The sequence below is a fragment of the Panicum hallii genome, chromosome 3 (assembly GCF_002211085.1).
Source record: "Panicum hallii strain FIL2 chromosome 3, PHallii_v3.1, whole genome shotgun sequence".
Lineage (NCBI taxonomy): Eukaryota > Viridiplantae > Streptophyta > Magnoliopsida > Poales > Poaceae > Panicum > Panicum hallii.
In genome coordinates this window covers 13,571,852-13,590,876 of record NC_038044.1, presented here as the reverse complement: position 1 = coordinate 13,590,876, position 19,025 = coordinate 13,571,852, and the positions used below count along the sequence as shown (strand labels likewise).

The 19,025-nt window shown below is 54.0% G+C and overlaps 3 protein-coding genes and 1 pseudogene across 3 annotated transcripts; 3 read left to right on the top strand and 1 right to left on the bottom strand.

Annotated features, from left to right (window-relative positions):
* Positions 1-305: 305 nt before the first annotated feature.
* Positions 306-5,144, top strand: LOC112884787 (protein cereblon). The gene is made up of 10 exons (XM_025950346.1): positions 306-847; positions 1,511-1,596; positions 1,673-1,750; positions 2,324-2,436; positions 2,523-2,588; positions 2,900-3,001; positions 3,100-3,655; positions 3,809-4,014; positions 4,438-4,601; positions 4,735-5,144. The coding sequence occupies exons 1-10, from the start codon at positions 678-680 to the stop codon at positions 4,916-4,918; spliced, it is 1,725 nt and encodes a 574-aa protein (XP_025806131.1). The 5' UTR covers positions 306-677; the 3' UTR covers positions 4,919-5,144.
* Positions 5,145-5,454: 310 nt separating this feature from the next.
* LOC112887012 lies at positions 5,455-8,226 on the top strand (annotated as a pseudogene).
* A 2,430-nt stretch (positions 8,227-10,656) lies between these two features.
* Positions 10,657-13,168, top strand: LOC112885239 (probable pectinesterase 53). Its single transcript, XM_025950885.1, has 5 exons — positions 10,657-11,081; positions 11,157-11,346; positions 11,459-11,665; positions 12,581-12,816; positions 12,910-13,168. Exons 1-5 carry the CDS (start codon positions 10,657-10,659, stop codon positions 13,055-13,057), a joined length of 1,206 nt encoding a protein of 401 aa, XP_025806670.1. The 3' UTR covers positions 13,058-13,168.
* A 1,470-nt stretch (positions 13,169-14,638) lies between these two features.
* LOC112887115 lies at positions 14,639-17,402 on the bottom strand. The gene is made up of 4 exons (XM_025953210.1): positions 16,694-17,402; positions 16,286-16,607; positions 15,622-15,780; positions 14,639-15,517 (listed from the first exon to the last, which is right to left on the bottom strand). The coding sequence occupies exons 2-4, from the start codon at positions 16,586-16,588 to the stop codon at positions 14,903-14,905; spliced, it is 1,077 nt and encodes a 358-aa protein (XP_025808995.1). The 5' UTR covers positions 16,589-16,607; positions 16,694-17,402; the 3' UTR covers positions 14,639-14,902.
* Positions 17,403-19,025: the final 1,623 nt, after the last annotated feature.

Genomic DNA, 19,025 nt, shown 5'->3' with positions numbered 1-19,025 from the left:
TAGCCGCATGCCTGCACAGCATCAGCACCGCCCGCCGCAGCTCACCGCGCGTCCGCGCGAGCGGCTGCTCAAGCCCAGCGATCAAGGTCTGCGCGGCTGCGCCACCTCTCCCACGCGGCGGACACCACCTCCTCCTCCAGCGACAGGCGCTGGCCGCGAGCGGCGCGTGCTGGCCGTCGGCCACCTGGTCCCTGGCCGCGGGCGACGCGTTTTGTAACGGGTCAGGATCTGGCTCATGATCTGGTTACCAATATTAATTTCTAATATTAATTTAGTTATAGAAATACAAATAGAGGTAAAATGATTTTTTCATGTGGCGGTTAACATCATTAGCGCTCAAAACTAACGCAACGACCAGTTTATGGAAGAATGAATGTCGTGGTGTCAGAAGTTCTGAAAAAAAAATCAATAAAGGGAGAGGTAAGTTTATTAGGACTAAATAGGGAATTTTCTCTTTCTTTTGAGAGGAGTGGGCCATGAGTGATGAATGGGCTGTGTACATTTGGGCCCATGCGAGAGGAAGAGAAAGAAGAGCTCCGGAATCGAGAAGTGTCTGTTTATAGAATAATGGGCCGCGATACAGCCCAACAGAAGGGCAAGGAGACGAACCGAAGGATCCAAATCTAGCTTGCGTTTTTGGCGTGGTGTCTCCCTCCGTCCCCAGCTCCGGCGGCGTGATGGCGGACTGGGACGGGATCCCGGAGCGGGAGCGGCGGCAGATGGAGGAGATCCTGCAGCTAGACATGGAGGAGCTCAACGTCGAGGTGGTCGAAGACGACGAGGAGGCGGAGGAGGAAGATGAGGGTGACGGCGGCGGCGACGACGACGACGTCGATGCTTTTCTCAGGTGATCCGCAGGCCACAAGCCACAGCACAACCCTTCCTTCGACTCCGTGTGCCTGTATTTTTATTCATATTCCTTCTGCGATATAAGGGTTCCCACTGCGCTGTAGTGTATTTGTCGTACGGACGCTCCTTACGCATTTCTTGTAGAGTTGATTTGCTGAAGGCTCTAATCAGTGGCAATCAACGTGCTGAAACATTTCGAGGTTACGATATGGAGGCTGCTATCGGTGATAGTTAAGATTATGAAGATCTTAAAGGCCCCAATTTAGTCTTGATGAACTAATGTATTTGTCTTGGTTGGGGAGTTGCGGATTTCAGCATAAGGGAAAAACAACTCTGAAAAGCTGGGGCAATGTTACATTTGCATCCGTGACCAAATTTCAATTCGACTATCCTGAACTCTTGATCTCTTGTGCAATTAAGTATTCATTTTTGTGGTGCTTGTGTTTTTTTGCAACCGTAGACTTGTAGTTCATGATCAAATGTGGTGGCTGCTGAAGATTGTAGTAGCTTAGAGTGATGCTCAGCCTTATATTTTGTTCTCATTCACTTCTTCACTGTGTATAGAGATTGGTGCCTTCAAAGACTGCCTGCAAACTTTTCATAGTATTTTCAAGACATTTGTCCCAACTCATTTAATTATTCGAACATTTCTATTTATCAGAGCTAACGATGGAGATGGAGTGGCTAGCACCTCTGGACCATTCACATTTAATACATCTCTAGCCTCACTACACACCTACCTTGGTGGTAAATGCCCTTCCTAATCTTAATATATTTTATCATGCTGATTGCAAATCATGAAGTTCTCTTTTGTATCACTCAGAGGTTGATGATACTCGGGGTAGAGTTCCTCTCTTAGATGGTGGCACAGTCATCAACTTACCAATGTTCTATCTTCAAGGTAATGTCTGATTGTCTGTATTCGCTCTCCTACATTCATGATGGGACACAAATAACATTTGCTCCAGTTTCCACCCTACTGCCCTTTATAACATTTTTTATCTGTTCTTCTGAGTTGTGGCTTGCATTTACCTGTTTGAATTATTTTCATACAATCTGGCTACATTTCCTCCCCTATATAGCTGTTGGTACTGTTAGCTAGTATGGAGAAACTTGTCTTGTTTTGTAATATTATTATCATGTCACAACTTTATTCATGAAGCAAATATAAACCGTGCAAAAATCAACATGCTTTTGCGTGGTGCCTAGGGACGTCCAGAAGGATATGTGTGTGTGTTCAGCAATTATTTTCCAGTCATGTGGATCCTGGAATGGATACTGAATATAAGCTGTGTGAAAAAAAAAACACTTCATCTTAACTGCAAAGCCTGTGCATTGGAGATGAGACACATTCCACCATTCTTTCACTTGACTCATGTGGGACTATGCATTAACAGATTGCAGCCATAATATAAAAATAATATCTTTCTTGAATGTCTAAAAAGTAATGGTGCTATACATTTTCTTTTTGCAGGCATTGTTCTATTTCCTGGAGCTACCTTGCCTCTCAGAGTAATTCAGTCTGAATTAGTAGTAACTATTGATAAAGCTTTGGGACTAGTCGATGCTCCATGCACAATTGGCGTGGTGTGTACCAATCATGTTAAATTTAGCTCCTACCTTGCTACTTTTACTTCTGGATTTTGTTTTTAATGATTAAGATCCTATTACAGGTTCTCATGCGTCAACACTCAAATCATCGACATTATGCTACTGCTTCAGTTGGAACAACAGCAGAGGTCTCTCACACTTGTTTCTGTTGTGCTTTCTGTTGCATTTTGCAGACCGGTTAGCAATTGTTCACCAATCTTCCCTGTGATCGGATAATGTTTAGAGAACCATGAATCAGTTGCATGCACTGCGATGTCTCAGTCATGTGTCCACTGGCTAAATATTATTAACCTTGCGTGCATTTAGCTTCAAGATTATATCATACATAGTATCTCATGGCTTCATTTCCTTATGGTTATGTTGTCGACATCACAAGTTGCAACAACTTCTTCTGAATACACTGGCTAGATGAGCTGATAATTTTTTGGTCACCATACAGATACGTCAACTTGGAAGGTTGGATGATGGTTCATTAAATGTTGTTGCCCGTGGCCAGCAACGATTTCGTCTGAGGAGGCATTGGATTGATGTTGATCGGGTGGTAGGTCCACCATTTTATTGAGAGTAACATGTTCTCATTCTTTTGAAAGCGGAACAGGAAAGAACATGGCTTCATTTCATTTTTACTCTTCTCAACAGGTGTGGGGTGAAGTCCAAATCATTGAAGAAGATACTCCCTTGAGAACTCCAAGAGATGCATTTGCTCAGCTAGCTGCATCTAATAGGTTTAATCTGCACTCTTCTTCGTCAGTCATCAGTTTGGATATGTCTCCTATCAAACAAGATCATATAGATTCAGAACTAGAGTGCAGTACTCCATCACCTAACAGTAATGCAAGCAGCCGTTCATCAATGGATACAAAGCTGTGCCATCTAGGTTCACAGTCGAGTGATTCAAAGAAATCATTCTCAGATGAAGAGGTAGATTTGATGCACCAGCAGTGGAGGCAGAAGCGACGTTCTGTGAGGGAAAGTGGTGCATCAAGTCATTTAGACAAGAAGACCAACATCAGCAATGAGGAAGATCTTTGCTTGACACCTCTCAAACCATTGCTAACTGCAAGAACAAGAGATACTAAACGGCGACGACAGTACCATGCTTACTCAAAGCAGGCTTCTCAGGCCCCATTATCATTTTGGCCTCAGTGGGTGTATGAAATGTATGATTCATATACACTTGCTCGTAAGGCTGCAGGTAGACAAATGTTCCTATCTCATCAAGATATTTCGTATGTCCATTGTTTGATAACCGTAACTTCTTTCCTGTGACTAAGCTAAGTGCAAGCAGCCTTAGGTATGCTGGAATGTTTCGTCAATTGTTTTGCTTACATCATCACCTTTGTTGTAGAGTTGTGGAGACAGATAATTGCAAAACCAAGCATGGACGATCATGTAAGGAAGCCAGATATCTTGTCATTTCACATCGGAAGCAAACTTCCAGTCTCAGAATCTGTGAGGCAAAAACTTCTAGAGATCGATGGAATTTCATATCGTCTACAGAAAGAAATCCAGCTTCTCAAGGCCTTTAATCTTATTAAATGTAGAAATTGCCAGGTAACAATCTACTGTTAGTGGTAATGCTATTTCAACAAGTATCCTAATTAATGAATCTTTTGATTGGATTCTATCCATAACAAAAGGTTTGCCAAATGGTATCACAGCAGCACTTCTTATGTTTTATGATCCTGTTAGATTAGCCTCTTTGCGCCCCCCCCCCCCCCCCCCTCTCTCTCTCTGTGTCCCCTTCTATATTTGTCTTTATGGTTGCAATCAGAGGCTAGAAGTCCCATTGGTTGGCTGTTGCATGGTGCAATGATGATTTAGAGACATTAACAAATAAATCAAGGTGTTCATACTCCATATTGCAAATGTTGGCCATCATCATACTACATCAGATTAAAAATGCATAATTGAATCTAAGAATTTCGAGAATGCTTTTATCACTCCAGTGTGCTGACATGTTTATTACATCTGCAGTCTCATATAGCAAAGCGTAGTGACATGGCAGTGATGTCTACTGATGGGCCTCTCGGTGCCTATGTCAACCCTCATGGTTTTGTCCATGAGACGATTACAGTGAGCAATGCAACTGGGCTTGCTCTGACTGGCAGTCCTTCCACGGTTCACAGCTGGTTTCCAGGGTATGAACTTGTATCCGGTGTTCATTGTTCTTTTAGTCTCCTACCTACTTTCTGTAATACAACCTTCGACTCTGAAAATTAAGTCGGCGTATATGCCTGTTTCAACTTTGTAAGCACGACTTTTGCTGCGCAGGTACTCATGGACGATTGCATCGTGCGCAGCCTGCGAGTCCCACATAGGCTGGCTATTCCGAGCCACAAAGAAGAACCTGCGGCCGAGGTCCTTCTGGGGTATCCGCAGCTCACAAATAGCAGATGACGCACAAGTAGATCAGAGCGATGATGCTCCAAGCTTCCACGCATATATAGAGTTATAGACCATTGTAGCTGTGAACCACTAAATTATGTATGTGACCTGGTGGTCCCAGTCCATCTCTTCCTTTCATCTATAGCGGACGCACCATAGTACCTGGCTAGCTGCCTTTTTTATTTCTGTATTCGGGACGGTGAAGTTCCTTTAAAATAATCACTTTCTCAGGTGTGTTTGTTGTTGTAAAATAGTCTTTACGTGTTGTAAAATAATAATCCTTTTTCATGAGTAAACTGTATTTTTTCCGTAGCTTTTCAATTGATGTTTCGAAGTCGCATGGACAGAGGATTATCTTTTCTTTTGGCAGCAAGACGAGCTAGTTTCCTCTAGCTCTTTTTTTTAAGCGGGTGGATTGCTCAAGGTCCGTGGGCGAATAGGCCCAACTCAATTTCACGTCGAACGGCCCAGACAAGCAATTTCCTTTGCTAAAAAACTCCGTTACCTTCTCTCACTGGCATGCGGGCCCCAATAAACCTCCCCAGTCCCCCTGGCCCCTTCGTCCTCTCTCTCTCTCTCTCTCCGTCTTGCCGCCCAAGAAGAAGAAAACTCACCCGACGCCGCACACGAGCACCACGGGACCACCGGCCCGGGCCCCAAATTGCGAGGGAGAAATCGGAGTTGGGGGAGGAGTAGAAGCTTCGAGAATGTTCCGGAACCAGTACGACACCGACGTGACGACGTGGAGCCCCGCGGGGCGGCTCTTCCAGGTGGAGTACGCCATGGAGGCCGTCAAGCAGGGCTCCGCCTGCGTCGGCCTCTGGTCCCTCACCCACGTCGTCCTTGCCTCCGTCAACAAAGCTGCCTCCGAGCTCTCCTCCCACCAGCGCAAGGTCTTCCGCGCGTCGCCGACCACGCGGGGGTCGCGCTAGCGGGGCTCACCGCCGACGGCCGCGTCCTCTCCCGGTTCCTCCGCAACGAGTGCATCAATCACTCCTCCGTCTACGAAGCGCCGCTCCCGGTGTCCAGGCTCGCGCTACGCCTCGCGGACAAGGCGCAGGTCCGTCTCGATGGTTCGATCTGCTCTATATGTTTTACGGTTTTGATGAGGTAGAGGGATCAGATCTGCTGCAGGAGCTCGAATTTGTGCGCGATCTCGTACAGAATTTTAGTTTGGTTTTAGGGTTTTGATCCGTTGGATCGCCGGGAGCTCTCACGCATAGCTGATAATTAGCCTTTCCATCGTTTGGTTCTGTACGGGTCGGCAATCCAGACTAAAATTTGAGTTATACATCGTATTTGGATTAATGTGTGCATTGCGTATTAGGGTGATTTTTCTCGAAAAGCGTATTGGGGTGATGAATTCCTTCTTCCTTCTGTTGGGATCTATAAGAATTTTACTGATTTTAGCATTGTCAGAGTTCCCTGTGAAAAGTCCTTACTGTACAGTGTACACAGTTCACTCCAAAGGCAGAATGTTGCCTAGATATGCTCTTGTGTGTTCAGGTTGATATCTAGGGCCTGTTTAGTTCCGGTGTAAAGGCAAAAAGGCAAAATGCAAAATTGCATGCGTAAAACTTTACACCTTTTTGCATTTACAGGTGTTTAGATAGCCAGGTTTTTGCCGGCGGGGGATGGGCGGCGGGGGAGGGCCGGCGGGGGAAGAGCAGGCGGGGGAGCAGCAGGCGGCGGGGGAGCAGCAGGCGGCGGGGGAGGGCCGGCGGGGGAGCAGCAGGCGGCGGGGGAGGGCCGGCGGGGGGAGGGCCGGCGGGCGGAGCAAGCAGGCGGGGGAGCAGCAGGCGGTGGGGGAGGGCCGGCGGGAGAGGGGCGGCGGGGGGAGGGCCGGCGGGGGAGCAGCAGGCGGGGAGCAGCAGGCGGCGGGGGAGGGGCGGCGGCGGGAGGGCCTTCGGGCGGAGCAAGCAGGCAGGGGAGCAGCGGGCGGGGGAGCAGCAGGCGGCGGGGGAGGGGCGGCGGGGGAGCAGCAGGCGGCGGGGGACGGGGAGAGGAAATGGACGCGGGGCGCGGCGAGGGGAGCTGCGGGACACAATGCACGCGGCCCGATGCCCAAACGCAAAAATACACGTCCCGGCCCGTTTAGATTCCTAAACGCGAAATCTTTTTGCGTTTTTGCGTCGATCTAAACAGGCCCCTAATCGTGGACGTCTACTAGGCATAGTGTTAGACTTCGTGAAATTTTTGAATTAGTTGTTGGATGGAGGTACTACTGCTCAGTTGTTAAAGGGGACATTGAACATTCAATCACGGTTAGACGAAGCTGTGAAATATTATTTGCAAAAGTTGCTGCGAGTCTAATAATGTTACCGGACTGTGACTCTAGTATCTGGATCACCAATTGGCAACTTCATCCATATGTTTTGCTTCAAACAAACGTAGCTCCAAGTTCAACACATACTGTCCGTCCCCTTAAGTATTTTTTTTCCTGCACATATGCTGTTGTACATGAACTTTAATTATGTATTGACGTGGAGTTGGGAAAACTGGTGCTTAGGATATCATCAGTTTGACTACTGGAGGGGGTCAAGTTGTGCCCAGTATTACGTATGTTTGGTGTGATAAAATTTTTGAGTTAATTCATTACATACCATCCTCAAACTTAATTGTTATCATACTTTCATATCTGAGTAAACAAAACCATGTTACGATGCCTATTATTTTAGGCTGTTATCAGTACTGAACACGTTTGTTGGTGTGATTCTTTTTCTTTTTTTGATCTTATGCAAACAAGAAGATGAATTCCTTATCACCTTCATCATGCATCTATATTACTCCTGTAATTTTGTTTTACACTTCAGTTGGTTTAATGTCGGCTTTACCTTATTTCTTTAATGCTGTTGCAGGTTTGCACACAGCGTTTCATGGAAGAGGCCTTATGGTGTTGGGCTCCTTGTCGCCGGACTGGACGAGAGTGGAGCTCATCTCTATTATAACTGCCCCAATGGGAACTACGTTGAGTACCAGACTACCAGGCATTTGCTTTTGGTTCTCGATTCAAGGGGCAAGGGCTACGAGGACTATACCCCGGAGCAACTCGTCAAGGATGCCCTGTCTGCCATAAAGGAAACGCTGCAAGGTGAGAGTGCACTGTTGCCATCGTTGGCCGAAAGGATGATGGCACAGCTGAGCCATTCAAGCTGATTGACGCGAAGAGGATCCAAGAAATAATTGACTCCATGGAGGCGGCTGAGGAGGCGGCCACGGAGCCGAGCTCCATGAGGGCCGGCCTCTGATTTATTTTTTTATTTTTTTAGATTAAGAAAAATTAGCCTTCAACATTCACAGGCAAATACGCACGGCCAAATGTTACAAGAATTTTTAGACTCTAAATCTCAAATAAAAAATTTCAAAAAAATAAGAAAGAAAGCTATACAATAAAGAAAAACGTTAGAAGATAAGCTTCAACCATCTTCTTCCTTCCCGCTTCCACCTTGCAATATTTTCACGCAACACCAATTTATCACATCTCTTGTCTGCTTACAAACTTGATGTTCGATCATATGTTGCTTGTTATATCTTTTTATGTAAATCTCCACCTAGAGCATGGGTGTGAGGAGATATTGATATTGCCTCCAGGAAGGGAGTGGCACCACGAGATGTCACCAATGTCAACGCCAGCCTAACGCCGGATAAGAATTCCCTCAAACGGTTTCCGGTAGCAGAAAGCAGCGCAAGAAGCATCGCCATTGCCAGCCGGCGTGACACCATACTGGAATTTCTCCCTAGGCGCCCCGAAGCAACCTCCGCATGCCTGCGCCTACCAGGAGCACCAGCCGACCCACCAGAAGTGCCAGCCGACGGTCCACCTCCAACGGCCGAGCCTCCAGCGAACCATCTATCCCGCCGTCGTGCCAGCTCACCCTCCCCCCCCCCCCCCCACCCCGCACCTGCAAGAGGAGGAGGCAGGGCCGAGAGGAATGGGAGGCGGCGGCGCCCGAGTCGCCCCTAGAGCGTCGCGGGGGCTGACGCTTTGCATACTTGATCCCTCGGCCGGGTCGGCTCTCTGATGACCTGATTTACCAGCCGTGCACCACAATTCTGAGTTTGCAAGGAGTAGCTGTTTTAGAAAGTTGATGAGTTGTGAGTGTTGTGGTCTGTGGACTCTTGCTCCCAGCTCCAGCTTTGTGGTGGTCTCTTCGACCTGCCTTTGTTAGGGATTGGACCGATTATCCAGCGATGCAAAAACAAAAATCTTTCTGTTCCTGGGACCAGCCCAATTCTGCCTATCCGTGTGGTTAGAATGTTTTTCGGCCTGGTTTGCTCCAACAAGGTGTCTGCCATGCATGTGTACAAATCTCACTCTACAGAAAAAATGCGCTTGTACACTGGTGGTGCACTGGTGCTGTAGGCAATTCCACCGGCTGGTGCTTGTGGGCCGTCGCCATGCCATGTTAGCCCTCGCGCTGGGGGCCAGCCGATGGCGCCCACGTAAAGCCTCGGTAGCCCGCGAGCAGCAGCCAACGCGTATGGCACATAGCGATTCCTCGCGTTGTCCTCTTCCCCTGAGGCAGAATCTATGGAGCCGCTAGCGATCGCACGGAGCGAGCCCGCGGTCACGGGTGGCAGCAAGCGCGCAGCAAGAAACGAACAGAAAGTTAAGGCCATGGAAACACTGACTGGAGAGGAATCCATCAGATGGGGGGAATTAAAGAGGAAGCACTTCCCCCCGCGTCCGTATCTACCTAACCTAACCTTCACGATTCGCTGGACATGTTCAGAGGTGTTGAGAACACGACAGGCTACAGGAGTAAATTTGTGACTCTGCTTGCTTAACAGCAATGCGTCGATTTACCCGATCAGTGGTAAGCATGGTATTGTTTGCTTCTTAGCACAGGTTAGTGCCTAATGTGTTCCGTAAGCTCTTTTGTTTCGCGGGTTGTAAATAATTTCTTTTCTTTTCTTTTCTTATATTGGCTCTCCAGGAGAAAAAAATAGTAAGCGTGGCAGGAATGTGCGGGCACACCAGATGTCTCTGATTGTGGAGGAGACGTTCCAAGCGGCAACCTATCTTTTTGTCCAGGACACTACGTCTGAGCGATCCAACTGGTCTTGGAGTGAAACCGGCAGCGATCTCGTGCTTTACTGCCGGTTTCATGTGAATTGAGCCCGTGATCTTTGAGCCGCTGGGCGGGCACCGTGACGACTACGCCGCAAGAGAAAAGATTGGACGCAGCAGGCACATATACGTAGCAAGGAACAGTACTCCAAACAAATTCAATCACGGGGTAAAAGTAAAACGCATTACGCTCGGGTCCGTACACACCACCAACCCCCAGCAGCTAGTTATTCCGGCGGCTTTTCCTGGTGTTGTCACGGCCTCCGAGACAACTCCTGCACGAGAAATTCTGCCGAGGAGAGGCACGGAGGCAGCGCGGCGGCACTGTGCCGTGCGGCCTTCCTTTCAGGATGCCCATCTTTGCTAGTAGTAAGGCCAGGGCGCCTCGCGGGCAGAGGACGCGAGGGCACATGCGAGCGCCACGCCGCCGCCGGCTAGATGCGCGCGCACGCGGCCGCAACCAACCAACATATCAGAGGCGTCCCTCCCCCTCCGGCTCCCCCGGCGCGGCTCGTGAGCCAAGTCATTCCTCGTCGCTCCCTCCTCCGCCTCGCCACGCCGCGCCACGCCACGCCCGTGATCCCCATAAATTCCCCCACGGCGCTATCCCCGTCCCGGAATTTATAGCCCCCCTGGACGCTTGCTAGTTATTGTGTCGCAGCAGGCAGCTCGCGCGCCGGTGACCACAGCCCCACCGCCACCGCCACCGCGCGCGGCTGCCATTGTTCGACGAGACGATGGCCGCGCTGCCGCGGGCGCGGCTCTTGCTCCTCTGCTGCTGCGTCGCCGCGGCGCTGCTCGCCGGCGTGGCAGCGGCCGGGGGGAAGCACGGGCACGGGAAACCGCGGCACACGCACACGAGGCGCCTGCGGCCGGGGAAGGACGGCGCGGCGGCTGCGGCGGCCGCGAAGCCGTATCCGGTGAACGCGACGCGGGTGGAGGCGATCGAGCGGCAGTTCACGCGGTGGGTGCGATTCATGGGCGCGCCGGGGCACAGCAGCTACAGCCGGGCGCTCAACCGCGCGCTCCTTCCCACGCGCACGCTCGTGGTGGACCGGACCCCGGGCGCCGGCGACTTCACGTCCATCCAGGCCGCCGTCGACTCGCTCCCGCTCATCAACCTCGCCCGCGTCGTCATCAAGGTCAATGCCGGCACCTACACGTACGTACATTGCGCCGCCTCTTTGCTTCCCTTGCTCTTCCTTGGGTTTGTAGTCAGCGCTTAGCGTGGCTGCAGGGAGAAGGTGAACATATCGCCGATGCGCGCGTTCATCACCGTGGAGGGCGCCGGCGCTGACAGGACGGTGGTGCAGTGGGGCGACACGGCGGAGACGGTCGGGTCCCTCGGCAGGCCCATGGGCACGTTCGGCTCCGCCACGTTCGCCGTGAACTCGATGTTCTTCGTCGCCAAGAACATCACCTTCAAGGTCTCGCTCGTTCCTCGACGCGCCTGTCTAGCTATCCTGTGGAAACGGATGGCACGTACATACGCACGACGAGGGCCTGGCCTGACCTGACATCCGTTTCCCGGTTGCCCAGAACACGGCCCCCGTGCCGAGGCCCGGCGCGCTGGGCAAGCAGGGCGTGGCGCTGCGAATCTCGGCGGACAACGCGGCGTTCGTGGGGTGCAACTTCCTGGGCGCGCAGGACACGCTGTACGACCACCTGGGCCGGCACTACTACAGGGACTGCTACATCGAGGGCTCCGTCGACTTCATCTTCGGCAACGCCCTCTCCCTCTACGAGGTACGCGCACGTTCCTTCCACTTCCATTGCCTTGCGCGGACAGACAGAGCTACAGCTTAAACCAAAGGCACGATGTCAGCAGCCACAGCTTCCGCGCAGCGGAGCATCTTCTTGTGGGCTGCGTGGCAGGCAGTGTCCGAGAAGTCACGGAGGCCGTCATCGCAGTCTCTCCGGGACAAGAGACACTGTTAAACCCGGGGGCGAAGTGGAGTTCCTCCTTCCCAGGCATGGGACTGTGAATCTGTGACCCTGTCCCAGCAAAGCACCAACCCCAGGGACAAAGTGCCTTCCCACTAGCCCCGTGCAGCGCCATGCCCGTGCACCACCCAGCGCCACCGATGCGCCGCTCACCGCATCACATCCGCATCCCCCCCGTGCTCTGTCCTCGTTTGGCCCGGCCTTGTGACTGCCCGGCCCTACATGGTAACACTACATTCTACAGCACGTCCAGCCACGGACAAGATCACAAGAGGATGGTATAGTACGGGCACATTATTATAGGCTAATGGCATGTAGGCAACAGTGTTGTGCTCCCACCACCAGGTTTACTGCCAAGGAGTCGCTGAAAAGCAGGTGCAAACGGAATGTCGTCGATGCCCATTAAGTAATGCACAAGCCTCTCAGTTTTTAATGGGGCACAGTCAGTGGAGTGAGGTGAACCCTCACCCCTTCATGTGGCTCCCTTGTCGTTGGCGCCGGCACGGTTGCGGCGATGCGGTTTCCTGAGGCCTGCCAGGTTCCTCTGGGCGGCCTGGCCTGGCCCCGGGGTGCCGGCCGATCGAGCACGCCACGGGGCACGGCCGCCCGTGACGCCGCAGCTGGACGCGCTCGTCGCCTCCCCCTACCTGCCTGCTTCGCCTTTTGCTTTCTTCTTGTGTTCCGATCCCATGGCTGCTGTTCTGTGACAACATGCAGGGTTGCCATGTGCACGCGATCGCGCGGAACTACGGCGCGCTGACGGCGCAGAGCCGGCAGAGCCTGCTGGAGGACACCGGGTTCTCGTTCGTCAACTGCCGGGTGACGGGGTCCGGCGCGCTCTACCTGGGCCGCGCCTGGGGCACCTTCTCCCGGGTCGTCTTCGCCTACACCTACATGGACAACATCATCATCCCGCGCGGGTGGTACAACTGGGGCGACCCAACCCGGGAGATGTCGGTTCTTGCTTGCTTCTCCTTCTTCTCCAACCTGCTCGTGTCGCCGATAGCTGACGCCGGTCTGGCTTTGCTTGCTCCTCTTGGTTGCAGGACGGTGTTCTACGGGCAGTACAAGTGCACGGGGCCGGGCGCCAACTACGCCGGCCGGGTGCAGTGGTCGCGGGAGCTCACCGACGAGGAGGCCAAGCCGTTCATCTCGCTCGACTTCATCGACGGGCTCGAGTGGCTCCGGTTGTAGCAGCACGGGAGCTAGGGGGCTCATTGACACGCCATGACTTGGATTGTTGTGATTTGTGAAGAGAGAGAAAACATAACGCAAATACTAATCCCACACTGTTGCAATTGCACGAGATTGATTGTTGTTCACAGCAATCTCCCTCCTTGGTCTCGACTTCTCGTTTGGTTGCCCCTGTGCTGTGCAGCGGTGCTGCGGCTACACTCGCGGGCCTTTGTGGACTCGGAAGGCCTAAGACCTGGTCTGGGCCCTCTCTCCCCCACAGCAAGGGCCTGCTGCCAGCCTTCTTCGTCCGACTATCATCAGGCCCGACAGCTTTAGCCGCCGGTAAGAAAGCATTTGCAGCCCAGCCCAACACTGGCCTCTTCGAAACTTCACTGCAGGTCCGCAACCAAAAAAATACAGTAAAAACTGAGCATTTCGCAGAGAGAACAGAGAAGTACTCGAGCTGAGCATTCATATTTACAGTCCTCTCGGTCAGCTACCCCCTTGTCCGTTCCAAGTCCCAACACGTTCCAACTTTTCAAACACAAAAGACTCCCCAGAATTCACCCCATTTCTTCCACAGACCCAGCGACGGCACCAGCATTTACTCCCATCAACAGGCCACCACGGCATTTGACCCCCGCATTGACCTGAGCCACTCGCCCACTGGCACCGTCAAGCGCTCGCGTACACGCTTACTTCACAGCGCGTCAGCACGCAGCTGGCGCGGGCGGATCGGGCCACGCTGGGCTGTCGCGGCCCGGGTAGCTGCGGGATCCAGATCGAGGCGACGGCGTCGCGGCGTGCGGGTGCGAACAAATCCCAACTCCGACGGGTCACGCCGCCGTCCCGGACAAAACCGACAGCTGCGGGGTCATGTGATGCCGTCTGCGACGGGGAGGTCCTTCTGGTTTCGTCGCGTGCCTCCGGCGTCGCGTCGGGCCTCGTCGCCTCAAAAGCATGGGAGCCCAAAAAAAAGTTTGCATGCAGAAATGCTCTCTGCCTTGCTTTGCTCGAAATGTTGGTAATGTTGACCCTGTCGTTACGGGCGTCCATTGCCGAAATCTTGGAGTTTTGCTAGCACCAAACTGTGTACATCGTTGGTACACTGCAGTAGTCGGCTACAGGCCACTCCCAAACGTGAAGGGGCATTGGATTTATTTTTTTTCGCAAACCCTTGCAGCCGAAACCGGCTCCGCCGTGTCAACGCTCAACAGACGCCTTCGTACGCAAAGCTGCAGGCGCAACCAAGCTCCAGTACCAGTTTCAGACGTACACCTTTTCAATTTTTCACGATCCGTGCCTGATACTTCACGCCAGAGCACGGCACGTCAACATTTAAGCCATCTGCGATCCATAAACGCGATGCAGTTGGGAGGACTGACCGGACAGCCACAACCTTTGTCTTCACTGCAAGGGATCCCTGCCAGTGCCATGCCAAGAACTCATCCGTGCAGCCAGCCACAGCCTTCATTTCCTTCGCTCCAACTCCAAGCTCCGTGCCATTCGTGCTGCTACTATAGGCGCATCAGATCCTTCGAATCAGTATTGAAGCTGCAGGGGATACGGAGTCAGAAGTTCGGAACTGGAGCACGCAATCGGCAATCACGAGCTGTGGCATTTTCGTCACTGTTTTCTTCTCCACATTTCAGAATTCGGATGGTCATAGGCAGAACAGAATTTATTTCCCTCGATCTGATGATGATGCTCGGTTGAGCTACATAATGATCCTTCTAGATTAGTAGTCAGATCTTGCCGTGGCCTAAGCCATCTTGATCCTAATAATCCTAACGCTAGTATGTACCAAAATGTTAAAGCTTTTCTTCTCCCGAACCAGCTCGTGGTGCCATGGCGGAAGCGGAATCACCAGAGCCGGTCCAGGTAGTAGTCTCTGGTGACCTCGTCGCTGAGCTCCGAGTCCTCCACGCGGCTGGCCTCCGAGCTCTTGAAGCTGAAGCTGTCCAGCGCCTGCGGCTGCGGCCGCGCCTGCTTCCTGGACCCGACGCTGGGCCTCGGCTCGGCCGCCTGCGCTTGCGCCGCCGCGTGCTCGCCCTGCCGCTGCCTCGGCGCGCTCTGGCACCGGGTGCGCGCCACGGACGAGGCCGTGCCCGCCATGTACCGCGGGCTGCTCCCGGCGTCCCGGCACGTGGCGCCGCGGCCGGGCTTCGCCGCCGGCGAGCCGAGGTAGCCCGGGAACGCGCCGAGACGGGGCGTGTTGTGGGTCGTCTTCGGGTGCGGCGGGTCCAGCTCCTGCCCCTGGAGGCGCGACGCGGGTTTGAGGAAGTAGAGCAGCGGAGAGGCGCCCGGCGGGTCGGCGGCGTACCGGCTCGTGATGCGGGACGACCGGCACCGGAGCTGGCACGTGTCCATCTCCACGATCCTCGGGCTGCGGTCGAACCCAGTGTCCCCGCCGTCGGACAGCCGGCGGCGGTGCACCATCGGCAGCGCCAGCGGCTTCGTGGGCGCAACAATCCGCTCCTACGCACAAAAAACGATGAAAAATTTTAAAATTTCATTACGTTCATCCCGGGAAATATGAATGATACTTGTGCAAGGCCATCACGTAGTATCAAAATCCTCACTTGTTCAACGGATTTCCGCGACGACGCCGTCTTGGCCTGGAGCCTCATGAGCGCCTGCAGCCTGCGCAGCGTCGTGGCCGCCTGCTTCCTCACGAGGTAGCCACGCACCAGAGCCTGCAGCTTCACCAGCGACTTGAGAGCACGCAGCGCCTTCCTCGCCTGCACATGCATTGCAAAATTCAAATTTTTACAGTCACATCGGAACGCCTCAGGATGCATCGGAAACCGAAAAGAATTGGGCATTAAACAGCTGCGATGACGACTAGGTGCGTCACACTGTGCAGTTCACGAAGCGGTCTACTGCTCTAGCAATAACAAGAATATCGCGAAAAGTTTGTGAATAATCAAAGCAGATTAAACAATGGGCAGTAGCTAACGACTCAACGGAAAGGAACAACAGCAAGCAGCCATGGATGGCATGGCAGCAGTTCGTGGAGTCAAATCTCTTGTCCAATGCAAATGCAGAAGAATCGGCCAGAGTTCATCGATTCGTTGCCCAGAACTGAAAGAACCGTACCGACGGAAAGGAAAAGAGTGGCCAAAATCACCCCAACTCTTCAGTTAAACAGTGCTAGATACGCAGCGGAAACTTTTTTTTTATGAAACGGAGAAAAATGCAGCAAATCATGAACACGAAGAACCGGATTGGGTTACAGCAACTTACCAAGTACCCTCTGAAGGCCTTCTGGATCACGACGGCGGCCTCCGCCTCACGCTCCAGGCCGCAGTTGCACGGGCGCACCTGCGACAGCTCCCCGGCGGCGACGGCGGTCACCGAGGGCCTCCGGCCGCCGTCAGCCACGCTGTGCCTCGGCTTGGCGAAGCTCCACCGCCTCTTCTCCACCGGCGGCGGCCCGAGGCCGAGGCCGCCGCTGGCGCACGCGGCATTGTGCTCCTTGCGGCCCCTCTCCCCTTCCTTCTTGGTGCCGGTGAGCACCTTCTTGAGCCACCTCAACGCGCGGCCCATGGCGTGCGTCTAGCTGCACCTGCAGGGGGAGAAGATGCTTCAAAAAGAGAAGCAAGCTTCTTAAAGGATGCAGGAAAGGAACTGGCTGGGAAGCAACGAGATTACAAAAAGGTCTCTGCAGGAGTAGAGGCTCGACCGCTCGACTACAGTATGGGAACTCTCGGGAGTTTCTGAAAGCTACAAAGTGCAGATGCAGAGGACCAAACGGCAAAACTTGCAGTTTCAACTTTCAACCCTTGGTCGAAACAAGATTTTTAATATTTTCAAAACCAAAAGAACTTCTAGACAAAAGGTTTGCAATTGGAAATACAAGGACGGGGGATGATGAGGAACTCGAAGAGGGCAAGAAGCTTCACCAGAAGAAACGGGAAGAAGCTTTTTACAGAGGCCTGCTGCAGGCAGCCAAGAAACGTGGGAGGGACTGAGCAGAGAGGCCAAAACCGGGAGGGCCTCGCCAGAGCCCGGCAGAGTAAATGCAGAAGCGTAGCGCCAAGGGAGGAGAACGAGCGGAGTGGGTGGTAGCAGCAGGAGCAGGAGCTCGCAGAGGTGCCAGCCAGTAGTGGAAGGGAAGGGAAGGGAAGGGAAGCGGCGAGGCCTACGTGATGCCCCCGAAGAGGAAACCTTTTCCCGAGAACCTTTCCCGCAGGCCGCAGCCAACAACCACCGAGCAAGCAGAGGTCAGAGGAGATGGAAATTGGAGACCAGCCACTGTTCCAACGCAGAGAGGAGGCGACGCAACACACCGTGTGTTCTCACGGCGCAGGCGCAGCCGGCTCGGCGGGGGGAGGGAAAAAGATTCCCCCTGCTTGCTCGCCTCGCGCCCCTAGCCTAGGCTACGACGACTACGAGCCCGGCAGCCGCCCGAGGGGCGAGAGAGCAAGGCAACAAGGCGGGCGACGCCAAGCCAAGGCCACCGAGGGCAGGGCTCAAAACACGCGCGGCACGAGCGGCACGAGGCGGGGAGGACGCCGCCGTCGTGGGGACGCGAGGCCAGCAATCATTCGCACCTCAAAAGGGACGACGATGGCGGCGAGGCGCGGGCGCGGTAGGCAGCCGCCGCGAGCGGAGCGGAGCGGCCCCGGGGCGCGGCTTTTGGAGGGAGCCGGCCGGCCCTGGCTGGCGCGGCCGCGTCCTGCCAAGGGGCCGTGCCAAGATCCGATCCGGCAAATGATTTTCTTTCTGGGAGGCCACGAGCCCACGAGGCCGAGCTGCGGCTGTTCGGGCCTTCCCCGGCTGAAACCCCACCCCTTTCTACACTGGAGGCGCACCGGGGGATGATGCTCTGATAGCTGGGAGTTCACTGAACCGTGTAGGCGTGTACCAGCAGCACGGCGCGCGGCGCGGGCCGGTACTGGGTACTCGCCGATCCGGCCGAGTAAATGTGCGAGCAGCCGGATCGCCCTTGTGCGGTTGCGCCGTCGACGGGTGCGGCAGCGGCCGGCGGGGAGCGCGCTATATAGGGCTGGGGGCTCGGTTCGATTGCAGTCGCGGATACCGGGGCTGGACCATGCTGCAGGCCGGACGCACGTACGAGGGAGCCCGTCGCGGTACTGCCGTCCATAAATGCCGCGGAGTACATGAGCATTGTTGGGAAAGCCTGCCTGTTGCCGAATCCACTGGCCAATGCGAGAACGATGGCTCGTGGCTTCCGTCCTCCGTGTGGTAGCATCGCCGACGGGCGACGGGGACCCTCGGACGGGAGGTTTAATGGCCGGTTGTTGACGTATCATGTACTACTCGTAGTAGCCTGTTGTGATGCGGTGTGGTCTCTTTGCCGGTTGCTCACAGCACTGCACGAACGAATTTGAAAACAGGTATAGTGCTGCCATGTTTTACTAACGAATTTGAAATCACGTCGCTAGTATGGTTGCTGGCCATTTTAGCTGCTTCAGATTCCACAAATCTTCAGCAGCCGATGCCCGAAGGGTCACGTGGTCCCTCCGCCCGTGTCCGTAACCCAAACGGACATAATGGCCCTCCGTCCTCGAGTAGTCGCAACCACAACGGGCACGTGGTCCCTCCCCTCCCTAGTTCGCGTCCCTCGCCGCGACGCGAAACGCGTGACGCGGCGGGCGCGTGCGGCGCAGTAGAAAGGAGCTTTTTAAACAAGCCACGGCCTCGCCGGACAAAAAAAAAATACTCGCCGAAACTTATCTCGGCACGGTTGCCGAGGCGACCGGACGGCGGGTGATGTCATCCCGACGAGGAATAAGGTTCCAGACTGCGGCCGCAGCGTGGGCTCGCCGTACTTGCGACCTGGTGAGGGAGAGGAGGGGCCGAGAGGGTCCAGGGCTTCGGAGAGCAGGACCTGGGGCTCTGTACGGCGGGCCCCGCTGGCTGCCGGCGTGTAGCGGCACAGCTCTGCCGACGGCACACTGTATAGGCGTCTACCCTACCGTATGTGCGCGTGCCCGTCCTGGATGGAGCTCGCGGCCGG

Excerpts from the sequence above, each read along its gene's own strand:
- LOC112884787 (XM_025950346.1), top strand. The coding sequence starts at position 678 with ATGGCGGACTGGGACGGGATCCCGGAGCGGGAGCGGCGGCAGATGGAG. Across the intron at positions 1,597-1,672 it reads ACTACACACCTACCTTGGTG|AGGTTGATGATACTCGGGGT; the intron begins GTAAATGCCCTT and ends TGTATCACTCAG. Across the intron at positions 4,015-4,437 it reads TTAAATGTAGAAATTGCCAG|TCTCATATAGCAAAGCGTAG; the intron begins GTAACAATCTAC and ends TTACATCTGCAG.
- LOC112885239 (XM_025950885.1), top strand. The coding sequence starts at position 10,657 with ATGGCCGCGCTGCCGCGGGCGCGGCTCTTGCTCCTCTGCTGCTGCGTC. Across the intron at positions 11,347-11,458 it reads CCAAGAACATCACCTTCAAG|AACACGGCCCCCGTGCCGAG; the intron begins GTCTCGCTCGTT and ends CCGGTTGCCCAG. Across the intron at positions 12,817-12,909 it reads GGCGACCCAACCCGGGAGAT|GACGGTGTTCTACGGGCAGT; the intron begins GTCGGTTCTTGC and ends TCTTGGTTGCAG.
- LOC112887115 (XM_025953210.1), bottom strand. The coding sequence starts at position 16,588 with ATGGGCCGCGCGTTGAGGTGGCTCAAGAAGGTGCTCACCGGCACCAAG. Across the intron at positions 15,781-16,285 it reads AGGCCTTCAGAGGGTACTTG|GCGAGGAAGGCGCTGCGTGC; the intron begins GTAAGTTGCTGT and ends ATGCATGTGCAG. Across the intron at positions 15,518-15,621 it reads CGCGGAAATCCGTTGAACAA|GAGCGGATTGTTGCGCCCAC; the intron begins GTGAGGATTTTG and ends TTTTGTGCGTAG.